The sequence below is a fragment of the Poromitra crassiceps genome (genome assembly GCF_964638095.1).
Source record: "Poromitra crassiceps genome assembly, chromosome: 27".
NCBI classification, from domain to species: domain Eukaryota; kingdom Metazoa; phylum Chordata; class Actinopteri; order Beryciformes; family Melamphaidae; genus Poromitra; species Poromitra crassiceps.
Genome location: NC_139650.1, coordinates 7679757 through 7693861, shown reverse-complemented (window position 1 = coordinate 7693861; position 14105 = coordinate 7679757). Strand labels below are relative to the sequence as shown.

The 14105-nt window shown below is 40.9% G+C and overlaps 1 protein-coding gene across 1 annotated transcript in view; it reads right to left on the bottom strand.

Annotated features, from left to right (window-relative positions):
• Positions 1-7061: 7061 nt before the first annotated feature.
• LOC310799409 (uncharacterized protein) overlaps positions 7062-14105 on the bottom strand; it is a gene marked incomplete at both ends in the record, with an annotated part of 33615 nt that continues 26571 nt past the window's right edge. Inside the window, 4 exons of the mRNA XM_083661996.1 lie at positions 7062-7088; positions 9119-9321; positions 9791-9837; positions 12499-12672. Of these exons, the coding sequence (XP_083518122.1) occupies positions 7062-7088; positions 9119-9321; positions 9791-9837; positions 12499-12672 (451 nt within the window). The remainder of the gene's footprint in view (positions 7089-9118; positions 9322-9790; positions 9838-12498; positions 12673-14105) is intronic.

The following is a 14105-nucleotide window of genomic DNA, read 5'->3' as shown; positions in this document are numbered from 1 at the left end:
AGGAGGGAGGGAGGGAGGAGGGAGGGCGTAGTGGCGTCCGAGCAGACGGCGAGACGGCTCCAATTTGAGGCGGACGGACGACCATGTTTAGGCCTTTAGGGCCATCCAGTGGCAGAGGCTTCCTGTCTTAACGTGCCAGAACAGCATCACATCGAGCAATCATGACAACACGATCTGGGTCCATCTACCAATGAGCATTACAAGTGGCACGCAACTGTTCTTTGCGTATTTTGTAAAATAAATAAATAAAATAAAATCTTAAATAAAAGTTTAAAGTTTTGTTTGGGGCGGCTGCGGCTCAGGAGGTAGAGCGGGTCGTCCACTAATCAGAAGTAGTTTGATCCCCGGCTCCTCCAGACAGTCCACATGTCGAAGTGTCCTCCTTGGTCCTTGGTGTCCTTGGGCTCCTGATGTTGGTGCCAGTACCCTGCGTGGTAGCTTGCCGCCATTGGTGTGTGAATGGGTGAATGTAGGCATGTGTTGTAAAGCGCTTTGAGTGGTCGGTAGACTAGAAAAGCGTTCTATAAATACAGTCCATTTACCATTTTATTCTAGTGTTCTGTACGAACACTTAACACTTTATGGACTTTTTAGACAGGCATAATTTGCACATCCATCATACAATCTCCCCACAGTATTCTCTTTTATTGTGTGTTTACTTTATTTATTTATCTTTACTAAATGTACAGTATAGTGTTTTATCAGCAAAGTTGGTGGGCTGGGGCTTTTATCTTTCATTGTAGCTTGCTAAATATCTTCTTAGTTAAAATTGGCTAAGTGGGTGGCGGTGTGTGAGGTGGCAGTGTGTGTCACGATTGTGACCCATCAGCAATGTCATGAGTGATCTTCTTCTTCTGTGATGTTTTATGGCAGTTGGCATGCTTTATGTTGCATTACACCTCCTTCTGGATTTATCCATCCACTGTTTCCCTATATTCTCTCAAACTCACCGCCTGAACCCCTTCCTCTCGTATCTGTCATTAGTGATGTCATGATAGTTTCCTTGATCCTACATCATCAGTGATTTATGACATCATCAGCCACGCCTAGACCCTGTTACCCCTTTTCCACCTACAGGAACCATGGAGCTTGAGTGGTGGACAACCACCCCCCCTCCCCGGCTTTCTTCTGATGACGCGGAAGTGATGTGAAAAGCTGTAGTTCCTCGAATGGCCACTTGGGGGTCGGGGGCAGTAGACATTCCCCCCATTTTAAAATGCCCGACTTTGTAACAGGATTAAACATCTTTCCAGTCGGGGGCAAAACACGGTTTTGGTCTATATAGCCAATTCTACCTTTTCATAACAACTGTACGGGGTAACCTTTTTATATAACTCGCCCGTTTGGAGCAAAATAGATGATAGAAAAGGGGGTGATTGACAGATCGCCTGTCCAGTGATCGCGCAACTTGCTGATCACGAACCAATAGTAGGCGGAGCTGCAGCTCTGGGAAACCCCCATCTCACATGAGCTGCGCAAGGACTCAACCCATTCCCTCCCACTCTGCTGACGAAAAATTGAGATGGCGACAGCCAACAAATCAACTCCAAACGGGAGACCAAAATCAATGGGATAGCTCTGTCCATATCTTTAGGTCAGTGCTGCTGTCTGTATACGTCTCTGCATCTCTGCTTTCCCAGCAGCACTAGTGGCAGGTTCAGGGTTCAACTAGGGTTCAACCAACATGGCTCTTGGTTTTTCGAGCCTTCATTAAAGCCCAACTATGTGTTGTGGGTTCTGTCCCGTCTGTTTGCTGTTGTTTTGTTCTTTGCTTGGGTGTGTTGATGGCACTAAACCGATGTCTGAAAATGAAACAATAAAAAAAATTATATACAAAAAAATTAAATAAAGCCCAATGCTTCTGTGCTGCTCGTCGTGGGTGCCATGAACGGCGATTACGTTCTCATTTCATTGGTTTCAATGCAGCACAGCAGCCATGTTTTTATAGTTTGGTGAACCAGACTGTGAAAGTGAAAGATGACACTTGATGAAGAGATATCTGCAATTAAAACAAGCTCTGTCAGTCTCCTATAAACAGCAGGAGGTGCTACATCTGACCTACAGTATGCTCTATTTCTATTGTATTCTATTGACCTGCTGAATGGTGCTAGGGAAATGATGCGCAGCAGGCAGAGAGGTGTTAAGAATTGTGAGCAAACAGCTCCATCTGCTGGCCATAGAGACACACAGCAGACCTGAATATATTCACCCAAAAGAGCATAATCACAGATACACTGTTCTGGAGACTTGCCTGGCCATTAATAACTGTCAGAAAGGGTGCACTGGACGGTGCACATGTGTCAAAGCTGCACTTGCATGTACTGATCTGTGTTTTTGTTCGGGAGACTGTGTTAGGGTTTAGTTCTCATTCGAGAACCCCCTAAGGCGAGGATCTGGGGAGGGGAGTCAGCCAGGGGGCACCACCCAATACTATACTAGACAGATAGACGGTTAAGAAATTTCAGTACGGTATTTCCATTACGTGATCCTGATATGAAAGGACACTAAGCATGGTCTGTTTGCCGTATCTCCATCCACTGATTGTTTCTGATTGTTTTTTTGTTTTGTTTTGTTAAGCAACCTTTGGTTCAATTACAGGTGCTGTATTAATATAAGTTATTATCACAATTATTATTGTCATCATAAAAAAAAATAAAAAAAATCACTTGTTACTTCCATTATTTGGGAAATAAACCACCTTTTTGCACCTTTCGCTTCCCTTTGTCTGTATAATTTGACCTTGACATTGATCTGAAGGTATTTTCTTGAATTCTATTGATCTCAAAAGTATCACCAACTGACTGGGCACTTAAAAATTTGTGGGAAATTACACCTTAAATGTTCTTCTACTGTGTTTGGTTCCAAAGTTAAGCATTTTTCAATATTTTCGGCAGCCATTTAGAATTTGACCTCTCCCGGGCCTCAGAGGTCAAATCAGACTTGACTCCACATCTGAAAATACACCTCATGGTATCATCTAACTATGGTAAAAGTTTCATGCTTTTTTCAAAAAGTGCACAATTTTTTGGTAATCGCTGTACTATAAGAGGAAGCAGACCATTCACATTCACAATTGTTCTGACTAGGGATAAAGGACTGACTGAATGAAACCAAGAAGAAGAAACCTAGAAGACATGTCTATTTAGAAAAATGGTTTATTAAAAAACACATTTCCTGTGCAATGCAGCAAATGTATTTTAAATCTAAAGTGTGTCCTTCTGTCTCTGCAATGCAGCAAAAACTAAAATGAGCAAATCACAAATGTCCCACAAATCATACATGTTAAATAAAGTTATAAAGTCACACGTTAGTTATAAAAACTGTCCAGTGCAGCGCAGCAATGAATTCAAATGCACTAATTTATTCTGCGACTGAACCTCCATCACCGTCCCCATGCAGGGCAATGTCACACAAATCACAAATAAATAGGCTACATTTTGGAAAAAAAGTGTCCAGTGCAGTGCAGCAATGAATTATTATGAATTATTCAGTGGAACTGAAAGCATTGGAATCGTTCATGTCCCTGCTGTGCTGCATAAACTTGTCGTCTCGTCGGCCCTGTCCAGATACTCCAGATACTCCCCTTTGCTGTCTCGTTTCCTTTTCCCTGTGTACAACATCAACAACAACTTGAAAAGTGCACTCGGTGGAGTGCAGATCTCCACCAGGACCGTGTTTTCCCCCAAGCTGACCCATAGCCAATTTGTACGAAATTCGGCACTACACTGTGTCGAGTTCCCATCAACGCACTCCCCAAATTTGAAGTCAATCGAACGGTTGTTGAGATTAAAAATAAATTGTTGCCAGTAGGTGGCGCTATGCCGAATTGCATGGAATTCAGCTCCCTGCACGCCCTTGGGTCCCCCCCTAAGCACACTCCCCGAGTTTGAAGTTGATCGGACGAACTGTTGCCAGTAGGTGACGCTGCACCGTGCTGAGTTCCCATCAGCGCACTAGCGCACTCCCCAAATTTGAAGTCGATCGGACGTGTTGAGATTTAAAAAAATGCCAGTAGGTGGCGCTATGCCAAATTGCACGAAAACAGGCCACTGCACTCCGTCATGTACTCCTTACCACACTCCCAAATTTTGAAGTGGATCCGACCAACGGTTCTCGAGATACGCGAAGGCTAAGCTGGAGAGGAGGAAAACACAGACACACAGACAGATGCACAGACAAACGCGGCCGAAAACATGATCTCCTGGTGGAGATAATGAACACATCTCTTCATTGTGTGCTCATGCCACTGCAGAACTTTGTTTTCTACATTGAATGATCTACAGTATGCTCCTGCCAAATGCTGAAAATGTGTCTATCGCATGTAAATGTATGTAATTTCTACCATTTTCAACATCCTAGTATTAGGCATGTAATTTCTACTATCAACACAGTGCCTAGCATCATGGCAGCTAGAAATAAGGTGGATAGACCAGAACTGTGCTGCGTCATCAAGTGTCAGCGTGAAGGCCACTCACTGCCCCTTTTATGGGTAAACCCACCATAGGAAAAGACTACAGGAAGCTGAAAACACTTCAAACAAACAATTTAAACGGTTTAATGTGATATAGATATGCCGAAGAGTTGCCGTGTTGTTGATTTCACCAACAAACAAAAAAACAAAACAAAACAAAAGATCTGCAATGTTTTTTTTATACAGTAGGGGTGACATCGTCAATGTGGATGATGCACCTGGTTAACTCATCAGTGGGCTGGATACAGCGTTCATATAAAGCAAGTACTATTGTCGATGTATCTTCCGCATTCTATGGCCGGCCAAGTTGAAATATATTGTCACTATAGGCATCTCGCCTAGCGCTCAATTCCGCTAGCTCAGCTGCTGCGCGGCCTCGCCTGCCCTGCAGCTCGCCGAGCTGGCCCTGCAGCTCCCATTATGCAGCTTGGCTGCTGCATGGCCTCGCCTGCTCTATTGGCATGCGCACAATTGCTCAACTTTGCATCACTGATGACATGACTCACTGATGACATCACAATGATGTCACAATGTCTAAGACATCATCAGTGATGTCACAATTGCTCGAGTGTAACAAAAAAACACAATTGCTTGAGTGAGTCACAATGCCTGATGATGTCACAACTTCACATCACTGATGATTGCCACAATGATGATGCCACAATGCTTATGACATCATCAGTGATGTCACAAATGCCTATGACACAGAGATGCTCACATTGCAAGTCCAAGTCAAGTCTCAATCAAGTCTTTGAGCTCAAGTCCAAGTCATCAAGTCTCAAGTCTCTTATGGCTGAGCGATTTATCATCTGCTGGATGCCATCTGGTCTGCTTAGATGCACATGCCTAGCTAAAACTAAGGAATTCAAAGCATGTACTTTATTATCCTTACTCATTTATCTATTAGCATAGTATCAACCTTGATTAGATGACATTAGTAGACATTTCCTTAATGTTAATGCACCAAAAAAAGATAATACAATAAAATAAAGATTGTTCACAAGTCCCAAACCTCAAGTCCAAGTCAAGTCTCAAGTCTTTGAGGACGAGTCTCGAGTCACTGTGAGTGAGACTTAAGTGCGACTCAAGTCCAAGTCCCCATCTCTGCTATGACATCATCAGTGGGACAAACATTTAAACAGAGAACACACAGAGAACAGACAGAGATTGCCCACTTGCCCCTTTTATATAGATAGATTTAGATTTGCACTTCATTGTCAAATTTGTCTTTGTGTATCCCAATTTGCCTCAGCCACCCAAGCCACACGGGCTATTTACACCTGGCTAATTACTCTGGCTATTTACACCCGGCTTATTACACTAGATATTTACACCCGGGTACAATAGCCCGTGTGCAAATAGCATCTGCTTTTATTGTCACTATTACTGTACATCCATAAGTAACACAATGAGAGAATGTATGACTATTTTGGTCATGGGTTTCATATACTTCATGTAGTAAAATATCTCAAAGCAAAAGTATTACCAGATGGGGGACTCTGGGTCAAAATCTTATCAGATGGGGGTCGTGGGCTAATTTGTGTCAGTTGATTCACTGCTAGACAGTACAGATAATTATATTACACTAAGGTGTGACATATGAATGCAGTCATTTAGAAGTGGCTTGTCACCAGGCACATCACTCTCCAAGATCGAATGTAGGCTACACATGAGGGAATGACCTAAACAAACTGAGGTGCGTTGCCTCTGTGCCTTGTGTCCACTTTGTATCAACCATATGACTACAGTATGTCAGGCATATTTTCACGAAGTGCCAAATTTATAGCCGAAAGAAAAATATTTCAAATGTGACTTCACAGACACTAACATACATTTACACATCTAATATAACTTTACAACATAATTTGTAGTCCTTAATCATTGATGATGAAGTAAGTACTGGCAAAGAAGTCCAAAAACCCATAGACTGGAACAAATGGTTTATTCAATTGCATATTCAACGGTTTCTGCAAATACAGCATGCAGAACAGGTCAACAGGTTATGTAATTGTAATTGTAAGAAGGCAACACAGTTGTGTGAAAATGGTTACATTTTAAAGGTCAGAGTTTTAATGACAGTAGCAAGTGATTTCATACTTTTACAGCTGTTACTTTATACCTCCAAGTTGATACAAACCACAAAACCCAATCAAAACTGATTTTCACAGTATGGGACTTTTAACAGCAACTTAAGCAACCCTGGTTATGTTTAATGAGTTCAGTTAAATTCCATTCAAATGCAGTTCAATACAAAAATACATTTTCAATAGCATGCATAAATACACATTTAAGTCAGTTAATCTAAGTATAAAACATGTAATTTCCTGTTGCCACTAGGTGGCACTATGACTATAACCGAATATTGATCAACAGATCAGTTCAGGCATGGACACTTATCATGCATGACAAGTTTGGAGCAGATAGGACAAGGTCCATGCAAGTTACAGCGACTTCGTGTCTCATGGCGAGACATCGATATTAGCCACGGCCACACCGTTCCATGCTAACGCAAACGTTTAATAACTTTTCATAGTTGGGGTCTCTTGTATGGACGGTTTTAACTTGAAAATTCTAAATTCTAAATTGACCCCTAGCTCACTTCCTGTTGCAGTGTTTGCTATGGACAGAAAAGGGAAAAAACATAACAATGAGGGTCTGACCATTCTTTAAAAACCGTCTATATGCTGTGCAAGTTTGAAGGGCATCCGATGAACCCCTAGGAGGAAGTACGACCCCTGGAAATGGCTGAAATGTCCAAAATATTGCACAGTAAGTTTAAAATGGCTGACTTGCTGTTCGCTTTAGGTCATGGCACCAAGAGACTTTTTTGTCAGTCAGGACATGATTACATGTGCCCTACAAATGTCGTACGTGTAGGTGAAACGTACTGCGAGGGCTACTCAGTTTAATTTTTCTAGGGGGCGCTATGGAGCCATTTTGCCACGCCCATGCCCATAACCCATATGTGCAACGTTTTGCAACTTTCTGAACATGTTAAGCCCCTCAAAAAATGTGCTTGAATGATAAAAATAATAATAAAGAATAAAAAAAAATCTGTACAAAAACAATAGGGCCTTCGCACCACTCAATGTGATAAAAATAAAGAATAATAAAGAGTAATAATACAAATCTGTACAAAAACAATAGGGCCTGCGCACTACTCAGTGTGATAAAAATAATGAAGAATAATAAAGAGTAATAATAATCCATAGAAAACAATAGGGCCTGCGCACCACTCGCTGTGATAAAAAGAATAATAAAGAATAAGGAGGAACAAAAATGCGTACAAAAACAATAGGGCCTGCACACCACTCGGTGTGATAAAAATAATAATAAAGAATAATAAAAATCTGTACAAAAACAATAGGTCCTGTGCACCACTGTGTGATAAAAAGAATAATAAAGAATAATACAAATCCGTACAAAAACAATAGGGCCTGCACACCACTCGGTGTGATAAAAATAATAATAACAAATAATAACAAATAATATAAAACGTACAAAAACAATAGGGCCAATCAGTGTGATAAAAGGAATAAAAAGGATAATAAAGAGTTAAAATAATAATACAAATAATAAAGAGTAATAAAAATCCGTACAAAAACAATAGGGCCTGCACACCACTCGGTGTGATAAAAATAATGATAAAGAATAATAAAGAATAGTAAAAATCTGTACAAAAACAATAGGGCCTGTGCACCACTCGGTGTGATAAAAAGAATAATAAAGAATAATAAAGAGTAATAAAAATCCATACAAAAACAATAGGGCCTGCGCACCACTTGGTGTGATAAAAATAATAATAAAGAATAATAAAGAGTAATAAAAATCCATACAAAAAAAATAGGGCCTGCACACCACTCTGTGTGATAAAAATAATGATAAAGAATAATAAAGAATAGTAAAAATCTGTACAAAAACAATAGGGCCACTACTCAGTGTGATAAAAATAGTAATAAAGAATAATAAAAATCTGTACAAAACAATAGGGCCTGCGCACCACTCGGTGTGATAAAAATAAGAATAATAACAAATAATAAAAATCTGTACAAAAACAATAAGGCCTGCGCACCACTCTCTGTGATAAAAGGAATAATAAAGAATAATAAAAATCCGTACAAAAACAATAGGGCCTGCGCACCACTCAGTGTGATAAAAATAATAATAAAGAATAATACAGAGTAATAAAAACCCGTACAAAAACAATAGGGCCTTTGCACCACTCGGTGCTCAGGCCCTAATGAAGATGCTGCATCAAATCTGCTGCCTCCACAGCTATGTTAGTCTTACATTCACAGCATCAAACAATTACTACCCTCATTTTTACAACAGTTTTGCCCCCATAAATCCCTTAAACCAGAAGCCCGGATAGAGGGGCTCAGTGAATTTGGCCTTGAACGTGTGTATGTGGCTCAACTTTCCAGGCAAAACACTGTAATAATCCAGAGTGCCACCTTCCCAGTCCAGAAACAATGCTATTTTCTTGGAGGGGTCAGTTACTTTAATCCTGGTGGCCTTATCCTTATGCCAGGCAAAGTATTTAGTCTTTGAGCAATTCAGACTCCAGGACATGCTATTGCATCCCAGGCCACAGCTTCTGTCCCATCCTGTTCGATTGACTCCTCGATATGCCACCCCAATGCCGACCGTCCCTGTCCACTCTATCTCCCAGTAGCACAGGCCGGTCAGACCCTGTTCACAAAGCACCTGAGTCCTGTTAAACCTGTCTGGGTGGTCAGCATACTGGACACGCTCTTTCACATTCTGTGTACGTCTTGCTTTCTTGTTCCTTTCGGACAGAACCAGCTTTCTGCTTGCTGTGTTTTCATCAAGCGTCAGATCAACACCATCTGATAGGGAGATGGAGAAACACATAATTTAGTATTCCTGTTTAGTTTAAATTAAGTTATTTGTACAGAAGAACACCATTGATGAATATGACGATAGACACTTTTACAGTTGAGACTAAAAAACCTCAACAGTTTGAACATATTGCACCTCAACACAAAACAGAAAGAAATTAACAAACAAAACAAACAAATAACAAAAGCAAAGGTGACAACAAAATACAATTAGATAACGTAATTAATTGACAACAAAAGTGTTGAAACAAACATATAACATAACTATATGAATGAATGAATGAATGAATGAATGAATGAATAAGTAAGCTACCAATACTATATAGTAAGCTACCATTGAAGTTTGCCCACAAAGGTACAATCTTTGACCCTCATTTTAAAGCTAACCTTGTCAATGAACAGCTTGGTGTCTATAGGCTACTGAAATAATGAAGAATAATTCCAGTAAGAGACTTACACTTCTTCAGCCCTGGCTTTAACCGATGCTCGCCACAATAGTCCAACCTGTACAAAATACAGACATGTTATGATGTTAGACACATACATGTTATGATGTTAGACTCAGACATGTTATGATGTTAGACACAGACATGTTATGATGTTAGACACAGACATGTTATGATGTTAGACACAGACATGTTATGATGTTAGACACAGACATGTTATGATGTTAGACACAGACATGTTATGATGTTAGACACAGACATGTTATACACAGACATGTTATGATGTTAGACACAGACATGTTATGATGTTAGACACAGTCATGTTATGATGTTAGACTCAGACATGTTATGATGTTAGACACAGACATGTTATGATGTTAGACACAGACATGTTATGATGTTAGACACAGACATGTTATACACAGACATGTTATGATGTTAGACACAGACATGTTATGATGTTAGACACAGTCATGTTATGATGTTAGACACAGACATGTTATGATGTTAGACTCAGACATGTTATGATGTTAGACACAGACATGTTATGATGTTAGACACAGACATGTTATGATGTTAGACAGTCATGTTATGATGTTAGACACAGACATGTTATGATGTTAGACACAGACATGTTATACACAGACATGTTATGATGTTAGACACAGACATGTTATGATGTTAGACACAGTCATGTTATGATGTTAGACACAGACATGTTATGATGTTAGACACAGTCATGTTATGATGTTAGACACAGACATGTTATGATGTTAGACACAGTCATGTTATGATGTTAGACACAGACATGTTATACACAGACATGTTATGATGTTAGACACAGTCATGTTATGATGTTAGACACAGACATGTTATGATGTTAGACACAGACATGTTATGATGTTAGACTCAGACATGTTATGATGTTAGACACAGTCATGTTATGATGTTAGACACAGACATGTTATGATGTTAGACACAGACATGTTATGATGTTAGACACAGACATGTTATGATGTTAGACACAGACATGTTATGATGTTAGACACAGTCATGTTATGATGTTAGACACAGACATGTTATGATGTTAGATACAGTCATGTTATGTTAGACACAGTCATGTTATGATGTTAGACACAGTCATGTTATGATGTTAGACACAGTCATGTTATGTTAGACACAGTCATGTTATGATGTTAGACACAGTCATGTTATGATGTTAGATACAGTCATGTTATGTTAGACACAGTCATGTTATGATGTTAGACACAGACATGTTATGATGTTAGACACAGTCATGTTATGTTAGACACAGTCATGTTATGATGTTAGACACAGTCATGTTATGATGTTAGACTCAGACATGTTATGATGTTAGACACAGTCATGTTATGATGTTAGACTCAGACATGTTATGATGTTAGACACAGTCATGTTATGATGTTAGACACAGACATGTTATGATGTTAGACACAGACATGTTATGATGTTAGACACAGACATGTTATGATGTTAGACACAGACATGTTATGATGTTAGACACAGACATAATAATAATAATAATAATAATTGGATTTATATAGCGCCTTTCCAAGGCTCAAAGCGCTGACACAGGATCATTATTCGTTCACACCATTCGTACCTGGTGGTTCAGAAGCGTGGCAGCCACACATTGGCGCTCAACGGCCCCTCCGAACCACCATCATTCATGTCTACATTCATACCAATCATACTATTCATGTCTACATTCATACCAATCATACGAGGCAAGGAGGGTTAAGTGTCTTGCCCAAGGACACAACGACAGCAGCTGGGAGGGAGCGGGGATCGAACCGCCAACCCTTGCGTCATTGGCCGACCCGCTCTACCTCCTGAGCTAAAGCCGCCCCGAATGTTATTATGTTAGACACAGACATGTTATGATGTTAGACACAGACATGTTATTATGTTAGACACACACATGTTATGATGTTAGACTCAGACATGTTATGATGTTAGACACAGACATGTTATGATGTTAGACACAGACATGTTATGATGTTAGACTCAGACATGTTATGATGTTAGACCAGTGGGCAACCCCACCCCCTTTCTCAGGAAGGTGCAGAAGTCTTTGCTTAAGCTGTAGTTTCTCAAACGACCACTTGGGCTCGGGGGCAGTAGGCAGATCTCCCCATGTTAAAATGCCCATCTTTGAAACACGGTTTTGCTAATTTCACCTTTTCATAACAGCTGTGGGGGCGGGGTCCATTTTTATATAACTCGCCCATTTGGAGTAAAATAGATGGTTCTGCCCTTCATTAACGAGTTTCTGGGCCAAAATATTTGACTGGTACTCTAAGGCCTACAAAATAACCCTGCAGCCAGAGGCAGTACTCGCCATCTTCGGCTGCTCGGAGTGCTCTCTGAACTTCCCTACAGCTGTGCAACAGTCTCTGACACTGGGGACAATTGTCACCAAAATACTTAATTTTTGTTTTTATATTATTGTTTATTATTATTTTCTTTTTTCTTTTTATTATTATTACTTATTTTCCTGTGTCTGAGCCTGTTTGTCTTGTATGTTTATCGTTCTATAAAAACTTTAAAATAAAGTATAAAAAAAAAACATTGTATGGACAGCCACGTATCCTATGAGAATGTTCTTCAGCATGACACTGAACCCCAGCTGCTCACTCAGATGTACATGTTCACACACATCCCAAACACCTCACTGTACCTTAGTGTCTCCAGGCTGAATTGTGGATCATCAGCTATAACAGAGATCATCGCCGCTCCAGAGTCTCCTGGGTGATTGTAGGTCAGATCCAGCTGTTTCAGTTTGGAGGTTCTGGACTTCAGAGCTGAGGCCAGAAAACCACAGCCAATCTCTGTCACCTGACAACCTGATAGCCTGCAGACCACACATGCACATGCATGCACATGCATGCATGCACGCGCATGCACACACACACACACACACGCACACACACACACACACACACACACACACACACACACACACACACACACACACACACACACACACACGAGACAAACATTTAGAGCATTGGCTCGTTATTTTCAAAGGAAATAATACACTATTAAAGAAAAACGGTTTAAATTTCAACAATCATCTATTTCCTTTCGTTCTCTCATAGACCGTCTGGCCTCCAGCCCTGGGAGGGTGTTTGCAGAAATTGCAAAGTTCGGGGGGCATGGTGGCTCAGTGGTAGAGCTGTCACCTCACAGCTAGAAGGTCCTGGGGTTCGATTCCCACCTGGGACGCTGTGAGCGAGGAGTGCGTGCCCGTCCGCATGTCCTCGAGTGCCCACCGCCCGGGTGCGGTCGTCAAAAGGGCCTTTCTGTGTGGAGTTTGCATGTTCTCCCCGTGCCCCCTAGGGGTTTCCTTCATATAGGAACCCCTCACCAAACTACTTTACTGTACATCATTTACTGCGACTTTCTTGACTCACAAAGTTATCGTTTAAATTGACAAACATCATAAGTGTAACCCGTGGCACAATTCAAACGGGATAAAAAAAGTAACGTCTCTGTTCACCACCATTCATATTTTCTTTAAGACGCCTGACCGGAAGGGGAGGGACTTTGGCTCTCTATAAGATATAAATCAGAGTCCTGCACCGGGTCGGATACCCGCGGGTTACCCGCAAAAAAGCTTGTGTAACGCGGGCGGGCAGTGCTTGAAAACAACGTAGAGCCATGTATGTTTTTGTGTTGCGCTCAGACTGAATTCAGTCACTCAAGGTAATCTCATGCATGACGCAGGCAGTGTGTTTGTTGTTGGCGGAAGTCAGTCTGGTAACTAGGCAGGAGAGATTTGCAGTAGGCTACTTTTCTGTCAAACAGTTTTGTCAAGACAGAAACGCTTTGTTTCTCTACATAACCGACATGTTTCAAGTATGCATCCTGCATTGTTTGAAGTTACGGACTGCACAACATAAACATTCAAAACTCAGCCGCAGAGTCAACGTTAGACTGGAAACGCTGTCTTGTCTGGTTTCCATAACGACAATGGGGAAAGTGCAAGTCCCGGTGAAGAAGTTAACGCTAGTTGGACGTTGTGAAAGTGCATTTCTGTCAGCAGAACAGCGATCATAAAGGCAGTAGGGATTATACCGGACATGCAACTGCTTGTTGCACAACACTGTATTGTCTGATAGAAGTGCTGACCAGCTTGTTACTGAGCTAACATTAGCAGCTGCTAATGCTAACGTTACAGGCGATGAGCCAGAAAGACTACTATTCACTTCCTGTGTGAAACGGGTGCAGTTTGGTTTGGTTGAAAGTGAGCGACTGTTTGTAGCCTGTGTGATTAATCACAGG